We start from the raw sequence: 10,159 nt of genomic DNA, 5'->3' as shown, positions 1-10,159 counted from the left end.
GCCTTTATAGGATGAGAAACAAGTTTTACCTAAAGGAAACTGAGTTAGATCTGAAGGTGACACTGACAAAGACAAAGACATTAACCATCATGAATAACATGCAAACAATAGAAAATTATTTGAGGCTTATTGGCATTTTGTACCGCACACAAACTTCTTAATAACTATAAAATAGTCTGATTTACTAATACAATGCCATTGTTGACCATTTGTCATAAAATAATGTATTATATACAATATTGCAGTTATTCCAGATATAACATCCCTGTGGAGAGATGTTGTGTTTGCAGAGCAGGGTCCATGCCAACCTGGTGATGGAAGTTTGAATGGGATTTTCTTTAAATATTACATTAATAGAGCTGAATGAAATTTAGACCACCTAAGTTTGAAAAGATGTCATGAGAAATGAAGTTCCCGATAATAGTAGTGAGCAGAGGTCCACCTTTCAGAGTTTTTTCAATTATTGGAGAACAGTTTAAGGCCTCTGGCCTTTCTATTATTAGTAATATGGACACCAGGGTTGGGAATGGAATGTGACATAATTTCTTACAGGAATATTACAGATTGAAGTTACAGAACATTATCCATTGGCAATAATTCACATTTGTCAAGATTGAGGAAGAGCCCAGCAGCCTTGGAGAAGGACTGAATGGTGCTGACTGCAACTGACACCTGGGCTGTCATCTGCCAGCTGACTGGTTATAATTTCTTTATTTGCAATACTAATGCCTTTAATTTGGTTACATTTAATGTGTAAATTAAAAAGTTAGGTAGCCAGGAGAAAAACGTACACAGATAGAGAACACCCTTGGAAGTCTCTGCAATTTAAAAGTAAATCTGTTTCCATTAGTTTATAAATTTGGACTGATTTGCAAAAGAAATGACCTAAATTTGTTTAGAGCAGGGATCTCAAACTCAAATGAAATAGTTTGACTTTTTGGGGAAAAGCAAATGATCAGTAGGGGAGGGCGTGGAAAATTATTCTATCTTGATATTCTCTCTTGATATCACAATGACATTTGTGACGAGTGAAATAGGGGAATCCGAGTCAGATATTATAATTGGAATTAAATCAAAGAAACTGGAGGAACTTTGAGGACAGTATCTGGATGTAACAGACTTATCACAGTGTTGCTGCACAAACATCACGTCACTATGTCCACGCCTCGTGACGGAGGATGTCCTCAATGAGAGTGGGGGGCGGAAACAACTTCTGTTAGATAAAACAATACAGCGCAGACATATATCTTAAAGTTGTATAACCAGATCAAATCGTACGGCATATCGTGGTATCTATACAACAGAGTTGTACTGATATTCTCATACATGATATTTAATACAACGTGGGACTTCCTCACACCCCTCCTCCTGTCATGATATGGTATCGTCCAGTAAACCTAGCTGGGCTAACCAGAGTGGCAGGATTATCCAATATCCTGTGAAACTGCCGGACTGCTGCCGCTGTGGTGTCAAATAACCCTTTAAATACACCACAACTTGTTCATAAATTAGCCGATAATAAAGTATCGGTGTTGCCGCCACGTTTTTTTTATAAGACATCATGTCAACCCCGGCCAGAAGACGACTTATGAGAGATTTTAAACGGTGAGTGAATGAGAAATATTGCCGAAGATCTTGGCTAGCAATGATTTGTTAAACCAGCTAACTTAGCTTGCGTTGGGTTGTCTTAACTGCGCCGGTTTGCTTTTGACTTTTAATCCAATGATACGTCAATAACCAAATTACTCACGAGTCTTAACGCGTTTGATATTAGCCTTTGTTTTGACACGTTAGGAACATTTCAATGATATGTCGCGAATTAGGTGGACGCGCTTCGTCCGTAGCTAGAAGCTAACAGTGCTAACAAGCTGGCAATTGCGGTTGCTCTAAATCAATAAACATTTACATACATTTACACGTGACAAGTGTCCGGTTGGCCATTTTATGTTCAATCAACGCACTTGAGTGCAACTAATGTGGCATTAATTTAACCCTGTTGTTTCTGTAACCTCGTTGTTCGATTGTGATCAGCTCCAGCTAATGTTGAGTTGTATGCGGCCTACACTTATGTTAAATAATTTAAGTTTTGTATACATTCATTCCTGAAGAGGATCTTCTAAAGGGAGGTTGGATATCACACATTTGTAATGATCACATCACAGTGTGAATACACGGTGTCGAACGTGAGCAATAATAACAAAGAGAGCAGTTGGCTTGTTCTAGCAACAACACACTTTTGTTTCCGGTGAAAAGGTGTTTTGTTGGTTTTAAACCATAAAATAAACTGCTCTGTCTGCGTGCCAGCATTAGCAGCAGCAGATACAGTCATTTACATGTCTTTTGTTGATGGACCTATAAGATGAGGCGTGTGTTCACTTCACCAGCTTCAGGTTTCGTTCTAGGGACAGGACTCTTAAAAAGACTTGAAAGAATTTGTCTTAAGTTCTTCCAAGTACTGGGGGTGATGTGGAGAGCAGCTTGACTGTAGACATGGCTTCAGCCATTTGCCAGTAATCTATGCATAGTGTGGTTTAAAGTTTTAGTGAGTTGTATAAAAATACTTTCTGCTGTTGGCTTCTAAAAAGATTTCTTGCTTCTTTATTTCTCTATGACAGTTAATTTAATATTTTTGGGGACAAAACATGTTCAACATAATCATTTTGAGCCTTGGGAAACCCTAATAAACATTGTACACCATTTTCTGACGTCTTATGGATTACATAAAGTGTATGTGAATATGAATTGAGAAAATTATCGTTAGGTTAGTGGTTAGTTGCAACCCTTTGGTGCAAATGGTGTAACTTATTACAGGTTTGCCTTCGATCTTCAATAAAAGTGGTTGATATAATTAAACTCTTAATTGAGGTGTTGAAATTACTTTGATACTTAACCTTTTACTGTCCATTATTAGCAAAATTATATATAAGTAATAACAGAACCCAGTAGCAGACCGTGGAGTCTTGCAGTCAACCCTAGGTTGTCAGAGAAATAAGTGAAAATGTGCTGCACATAGGAGACAATTAAAGAAGTCACATTGCAGAAAATAAATAATAGTATTGGTCATTATTTATATGATTCATGGTGTGAAACTCATTCACTCACAGAGACTAAAATCTGAAGTTATAAGTTGAAGTGATTAAAAAAAAATCCCAAGTTTTTGGTCAATGTGGGGGAAAACCTGCAAGCTGAGGAAGTAGTCAAAGTGTTACAGTTTAGAGTCTACCGCTCCTGTCGGCAGCCATGTTAGCTGCTGTATAAATTGAGTTTCCTGTTGGTGAATTTTAGAGGGGTTATACATGTTTGTGCTGTTTTTTGTATTGAAGATTACAAGAAGATCCTCCTGCTGGTGTCAGTGGTGCTCCGTCTGAAAACAACATCATGGTGTGGAATGCAGTCATATTTGGGTAAGACACGGGTGCACTTTCATGATAATGTTGACAGTTGTGCAAATGATGCATGTTGATTCATATATGTGAAGTGTTAAAATAAAATGTTTTTTTGACTTGCCTCACAGCCCTGAAGGAACGCCCTTTGAGGATGGTGAGTAAATCAGTGTGTTCTTGACCTACGTTTTATTTTCTTGATGATAATAATGTTAAGTAAAGTGATGACATTTTTTATAGAAAGAGTCGAATGTCAACGTGATCTGCAGCATTTTGTGCCAATTATTTAATGCCATAACTCTGGAACTCTGGAGTGGAAAAGCTAATTAATATATGATATTTGACTGGTTAGCAGAGGAGTACAAAGGCAAGCTCACAATTCTAGTTCTGTTTATTATTTGTTTAAGTTAACCTCACGCACAACCTAATACAATATGTGGTGAGTGTATAAGTTAAAAGATAGACAGCATGTTTTTATACCTCAGCTCCAATGTTAGTCATGGCTGGTTCGCGTACTTTATTAATCCCTTTTGTAGGGAAATAATTTCTCTGTCCAGTCCCACTCTCTTACAATGTCTTCAAATGTGACATGCACATTCACTGGGATTAATGGGCTATCAGTAAAATTTTTGGCAGACACAGACGTAAACAGCAACTTCACTATTTGGTGGAGTCATAACAACCACAAGACGGTAATTCTCGTTTAACCTGCACAACTTTTGTCCACGTTGGAATTAGTCACTGTTGTCTGCTTTAAATTGTTATTAATCACCTGCACTAGACAGTCGGGTTTAATTGCTCATACATATGCATTTTCTGTCTTCTTTTTTACAGGTACATTTAAACTAATTGTAGAATTCACAGAAGAATATCCCAACAAACCCCCCACAGTACGATTTGTGTCAAAGATGTTTCATCCAAATGGTAGGACTGTTGTCTCATGTGCTCATATTGGCAGTTTCATGTGTTGGTTAGTTTGTTTTTAACAGTTTTTTTAATCCACAGTTTATGCAGATGGCAGTATATGTTTGGACATCCTACAGAACCGTTGGAGTCCCACCTATGATGTATCATCTATTCTCACATCTATCCAGGTAAGAGGTGCCAGTTTGCCTTATTTTACTTTCTTAACTACCAAAAGTGAAGAAAAACAAAGGTATTTTCATACAATGAGATATAGAAAAACCAAAGCACTGAGGCAAGTGAGATTTTTGTTTTTATTTTCTATTTAGTGCATTTATATAGCATCCATAGTGCTATATAAAGACACATTTTTTTATTATTGTAACATTGCTAAAACAACAAATCTAATGGTTGCCCAAGACGTTTGTTTGCTGCTCAGACCTCCTCACCTTCTCTATTCTTTTGTTTCACAGTCTCTGCTCGATGAACCAAACCCCAACAGTCCAGCCAACAGCCAGGCTGCCCAGCTTTACCAGGAGAACAAGCGGGAGTACGAGAAGCGCGTGTCTGCCATCGTAGAACAAAGCTGGAGAGACAGTTGACCTGACTCTCCTGGTCATTGTCCTCTCCATCGTAAAGCTGTGTGTGCTGCAAGTTTTAGTGGAGTACCTCTGTATCTTTGGGCCCCCTCCCCCAACATTTTTGATTTTAAGCTTTTATGCACTTTACCTTCAGCCTCCCTTCATTGAATGTTTTCTTTACTCATTCACCGGAAGGGACTCTTTTTTGTCTATTCTACTAATTTCCTGTCCATCAGGGGAAATGTGCTGAATCTTGCCTTGATGTTTTGTAAGTATGGACTTTGTGAGCCGTTACCCAAAACTTCTGGTGTGTTCTAACATGCTGTAGTAACTCCCCATGAGGCTGTCACCAGTCAGTCATAGATCCTCTTCTCTTGTGCCCCCCCCAATCTGTTCTGTCAAGTTTGTTTTCACCAAGGCTCCAGTGTGATCACCCCACTTTTCCGAGGGAGAATGAGCAGTCTGAGCATTACGTACCACGACAAAGTCAGACCTCTTTACACCATGTGATTTGCTGTGCTGTGAACTCTTGTTACATGCATGACAGTAAGAGTGTACTCGCGTTCCTTTTCAGTACTCATGTATATAGGAAAACTGCAACTGAATTTATGTACAGATTTTGCACTGCTTGTCTCCCGTGTCATTTTTTTCAGCAGTTGTAAATAAAAAGGCCATTTCATCCTTTAATTGTTTTTGAAATTATGCAAGTTCAATATTGAATATTTCAAGTTAAATGTTTTTGTTGTCAACACTGAGAATGAAGTCTTAGATCTACAACTAATGATTACTTTGATAAATGACATGTAATGTAAATGATCAATCTGACAATTGTTATCCAACTTATCGATTAGTTGTTTGGAACAAAGTCATAAATAGGTGAAAAGTGTCATTCAGGATTTCTTAAACCTTAAAATGACAATGTTGACATGTCATGGTTTATCCAAACCCAAGACTTTCAGCTTTTTCACATGAAAACAAAAAAACCCCCAATATATTTAGTGGTATGGTATCAGCGAGACATGATGTAAGATGTACTGTGCATTTATGGAGGGTCGTCTATAAACGCATGACTTCTGATACCACATAGTTTTGTTTAGAAATGTTTTATTGGTACTTGTTTATATAATATTGATAATTCAGAGGGTGATGTTGCAAGCTTGGTGAAAATAAGGAGGGATGGGAATACAGAACAACAGGTAACAAACATGCAGTTGTATTATGTCAGTTCTTCCACAGAATTTAGAAAGATCCTTTTTTTTTCAACGGCTATGTAACAGTTACAAAAATAACTATGTACAAGATCCCTCTTGTCAATCTGTAACATTTTAACAAAGTTAAACAGTAAATAGAAACAAAGAAGACAAAATTAAATTCTTACACAGAAATGTTCATTAGAGTAGGCAGAGCAAGCTACCTGTTGTATGTGCGCTCCTTTTTAGCCCTTTCTAAGGCCTTGTCCATGGTCTTCTCATTCTCACCTCTACACTTGGGGCAGTACCACTTTCCCTTAGGCTTATGGTGGAGCCCGACGCAGGAGAAATGAAACCACTCGATGGGACATTCGTCATTATCGCAACCAATCATCTCGCCGTATGACACCTGCTCACACAGGCAGTATGTTGGCTCATCTGGATCAATGGGCAGATCTGGAGGCGACACCTCTCTCTCAGACTTTCCCTTGGAACGTTTCTTCTTCTTAGAAGATGTTTTGGCACGTTTTTCCCGCGATGCCCCCACTCCCACATCCTCAGCGTGATCCAGACTGCCATAACTTTCGCGATTTTCTCCATTTTTCTGACGCCTCGAGCGCTTCCCTCCAGCTTTGTCAGCGCTACCTGAGCCTGGTGTTACCTCCTCACGCTTTTTCTCTTGGTGGCTGGGTTTGCCGGGGGTGACGGTGGCTGATGATGAGGACATTGTGGATGCTACGGGGGTCGTCACGGACGTTGTTGTAGGAACGTGGCTCTCTGGGACTTCTTGAGATGAAAGGATACGTTCAGAATGCCAGTCCAGTTGTCGCGTTCGGTTTTCAACCAACTCCACCTGAAATAAAGAACATATATGATTTACTGTAAAGGTTGTTAAACACACACATACATATGTATGAGGAAATGTTTAAGATTTTCCACTCAGACGGGTTTCTATTTAAAAGTAAAAATTTCCTCTTGATTGAAAATTACATTGAGTGGATGTTTGGCCCTCCTGTGTTTATGCTGATTTTTTACAGAAACCAAACTTCAATAAAGCTTTAAAGCTTTACCTTCAAATAGATATTTGCCAATGAGCAGCTATGTAGGAGGAGCTGCAGGCCAGCCTTTACTTACCATCTGACCAGCAATCTGGATCTTTTCATCTCCGAGCTCTTGACTGCGGATCAGAGCTCTTTGAATGGATAACTGAAGCTTGCGCCTCTGAAGTGTGTCAGATTCCCTGCGATAACGTTCATACGCATCATCAAGCTCCTTCAGAACATCTGCCAACAAAAAAGGTTGAAGAAAAAGAATTATTTAGGTGGGAGAAAGAACACAGAAATTCACCAATATCAAAAAGGTGTGATCTCAAATGTAACTAACAATGCCTGACACCACAGGATAAGTAAATACTAACAGGAACAAACATTACCTACAGTGCATTAGTTCACTATGGTTATATTTAAAAGTGCTTTACAAATAAAGTTGGATTGGATAAATATGGTTTGTTAATTTAGCATATGTTTGTAAAAATGGCACATATACTTACTTGTAGATACAAGCATAACTGTGTTGAGCATACCTAACCAATTACTTCATGTACAACTGTGATACACAACTAGACAGTGAGAGAAATTACACTGGCCACTTGTTGACACACACTTCCTGACCTACAATGAGTTTCTGTGCAACCTGATGCCATGATTCATACTGCCATCACACATAAGAGCACATGACCCATGTCGACCCCTGAACTCATGCTTATCACTGCTCCCATACTGCTGTTGATATAGAACTACTATGTGCAGCAACAAGAGCAAAATACAGTGAAAGCTTTGTACCCTCTGCCATCAGCACGCTCAACCAACTCAGACAATAAGAATCAATGGACTTGTGTCATTCAGTATATTTACTGGGTTTTTTTTGTTTGTTTTTTTCCTAAAACCAAACTTATAAAATGCACTGAACATTTAGCAGACTGGAATGGTAAATACAATTTCTCAAAAACAGATGATAGAAAGATAGAATCACACTACACAGTGCTAACAACTAGCCACCAGCTAACATTGCAGTCTGTGATACAAGTGGTCAAACTTAAAAGGCCAAAACAAGCTAAGAAGGGGGTGAATCTCCACCTGTGAACACATATTTTCTTCATGAAGGACAACAAACAATCTAAAGCATAAGGGCATCTTCATGAATACATTTAGTCAACTCCTCAGTATTTAGTGTTAGTGCAGAGAGATCTTTCAGCTTTCTTACCTTGATACTTGGCATCGATTTCCTTCATGAGAGACACACTCCTCTGTAGATCAAAAGGTAGCGATTCCACCAGGTCCAAGTACTCCTCCACATAATTCGCAACAACGTAGCCTGGGTCACCGTTGGTGGGGTTCAACATTGCAGCTCCGTCTTCACCACAGCACACTCCGACTCACACACCTGTGAAACAGACGTTGTTAAAAAACACTCTACACATTCTGCTCTTGCATTTTCTTGGTAACTAGTACTTTATTTCTGCGGTTTCTGCATCCTGATGCTTGTAATAAGAAATATAAATGCTTTTGTATTTTCTAGTCAGGTTTATCTGACATGTTATTCATGCTCAAAATGGGAACATGTTAAAGGGCAAACGATGATAAATAACTTTAATGCCAGCATGCTGACTGCCTGCAGAAACACCATTGCTTCTGAATGTAATATCTTCATCACTAGGGAATATATGATATTAATGGGCATCATTTTTCTGTTGAACCATGAGACTTGAAAATGTTATCTAGTTCGCCAACACACAGTCTAAGTGATTTATTTTGATGTGCCAAAATGGGGAGCATGCAAATTTCCACTTATTCCTGGATCTTGTGGTTTTTAACAATTGTCATATCTGTAGGATTTCAGAAAATCTGCCCAAATATGTAATGTCGCTATTTGTGCGCAATTTCAGAAGGCTTAAAAATACAAATCAACTGACGGCATAGTTGGGACAGAAACACCTGCTCGTTTACTTTAATGAATCTAAAAATGTTTACCACAATAATGTGTCTTACAGTGCATGTTCACATCTGCACATGCCATTTCATCACGGATAAGCGCGAGTCACATTGTACAGCGACAACGACTACTACCCGCTAACTCCGGCTAGCGTACCCCGGCGAGTTTACGTCAACGTCAACATTTGCGTTAACAAACTTTCTCCTCTTTGAAACAACTCCGTTACTCTAAACTACTCACGCACATCAACATACAGTTAAATCGACGTGGCGTTGGCTGGCGACCCTAACAGATTTCAGACAAAAAGATTCCCAGATTTGACAAAGATTTACCAGCAGCAAGAGAAACACAACCCACAACATAAGCACCGTCCTGAAATAATAATAGATTTCCTTACCACGACAAATAAATCATGCGTGTGAAATGTTGTACTCGTTGTAAAATAAAAAACCTCCGTGACACTTTAATGACTCATTTCCATCACGTTTACGTCAAAGTGTTAGCCAAATTAGCACACGCTAACCCGAACGCTATTACGCGAGCTGTAGTATCAAACACTACAAAAAACACTGGAGAACACTGTGCATTTATGTGGTTAGCAGTCACGCGTTTCACATAAGACATTACCTTGTATAAATCTTAGTTTCTCAGTAGCCGCTTTGTAGCTGTCGTGCTTGGTGAGCACTCCGTGATGCTCTCTCGTTGCTAACGACAGGTCGTGTGGTGGAGAGTTGCTAGCTGGCTAGCGCCACAGCAGCTAATGTTAGCTGGTGGCTAAAGTGCCTGAACTAAGATAACAGCTGCACTGTGAGGCGGGTACGGACTACAACTACAGACACAAGTCGATGAAATTGATAAAATAATAAACACTACTTGTCAGCGTTAAATATACATTTTAAAGATTATTCTTTGCATTAATCAGCTACATTGGCACTTACTGTGTTTAACAACTAGAAATGTCTCTCTTCAATCTGATACTCTATGCGTATAGTAATAAGAATAGCCAGTGTTTTCATATGGCTGGTCTGTACTGCCACCGTGTGGTCAATGTGGAAAACCTTTTTCTTCTTTTTGGTTCATTGGATGTTGGCGTTGGCAACCAGCTCCACGA

At 39.0% G+C, this 10,159-nt stretch overlaps 2 protein-coding genes across 3 annotated transcripts; one reads left to right on the top strand and one right to left on the bottom strand.

Moving 5' to 3' along the window:
• The first annotated feature begins 1,414 nt into the window (after positions 1-1,414).
• ube2al (ubiquitin conjugating enzyme E2 A, like) lies at positions 1,415-5,554 on the top strand. The gene is made up of 6 exons (XM_044019381.1): positions 1,415-1,605; positions 3,324-3,404; positions 3,515-3,540; positions 4,218-4,307; positions 4,389-4,477; positions 4,760-5,554. The coding sequence occupies exons 1-6, from the start codon at positions 1,562-1,564 to the stop codon at positions 4,886-4,888; spliced, it is 459 nt and encodes a 152-aa protein (XP_043875316.1). The 5' UTR covers positions 1,415-1,561; the 3' UTR covers positions 4,889-5,554.
• Positions 5,555-5,954: 400 nt separating this feature from the next.
• On the bottom strand, positions 5,955-10,065 carry ing1 (inhibitor of growth family, member 1). 2 transcript variants are annotated; one of them, XM_044019379.1, is made up of 4 exons: positions 9,676-10,065; positions 8,320-8,499; positions 7,192-7,340; positions 5,955-6,910 (listed from the first exon to the last, which is right to left on the bottom strand). In XM_044019379.1, the coding sequence occupies exons 2-4, from the start codon at positions 8,456-8,458 to the stop codon at positions 6,278-6,280; spliced, it is 921 nt and encodes a 306-aa protein (XP_043875314.1). In that variant the 5' UTR covers positions 8,459-8,499; positions 9,676-10,065; the 3' UTR covers positions 5,955-6,277. The 2 variants fall into 2 exon arrangements, with proteins under 2 accessions (XP_043875314.1, XP_043875315.1); XM_044019380.1 differs by having other exon boundaries at positions 9,987-10,064.
• Positions 10,066-10,159: the final 94 nt, after the last annotated feature.

The sequence above is a fragment of the Solea senegalensis genome, linkage group LG2, assembly GCF_019176455.1.
Source record: "Solea senegalensis isolate Sse05_10M linkage group LG2, IFAPA_SoseM_1, whole genome shotgun sequence".
Taxonomy (NCBI): domain Eukaryota; kingdom Metazoa; phylum Chordata; class Actinopteri; order Pleuronectiformes; family Soleidae; genus Solea; species Solea senegalensis.
This window is presented reverse-complemented; position numbering and strand designations above follow the sequence as displayed.

Bases quoted from the DNA above. Each gene is read 5' to 3' on its own strand.
- ube2al (XM_044019381.1), top strand. From the start codon at position 1,562: ATGTCAACCCCGGCCAGAAGACGACTTATGAGAGATTTTAAACG. The intron at 3,405-3,514 runs GTAAGACACGGG...CTTGCCTCACAG, and splicing joins TGGAATGCAGTCATATTTGG to CCCTGAAGGAACGCCCTTTG. The intron at 4,308-4,388 runs GTAGGACTGTTG...TTTAATCCACAG, and splicing joins AAAGATGTTTCATCCAAATG to TTTATGCAGATGGCAGTATA.
- ing1 (XM_044019379.1), bottom strand. From the start codon at position 8,458: ATGTTGAACCCCACCAACGGTGACCCAGGCTACGTTGTTGCGAATTAT. The intron at 7,341-8,319 runs GTAAGAAAGCTG...TTTTGTTGGCAG, and splicing joins AATCGATGCCAAGTATCAAG to ATGTTCTGAAGGAGCTTGAT. The intron at 6,911-7,191 runs GTAAGTAAAGGC...TCTTTATTTCAG, and splicing joins TCCAGATTGCTGGTCAGATG to GTGGAGTTGGTTGAAAACCG.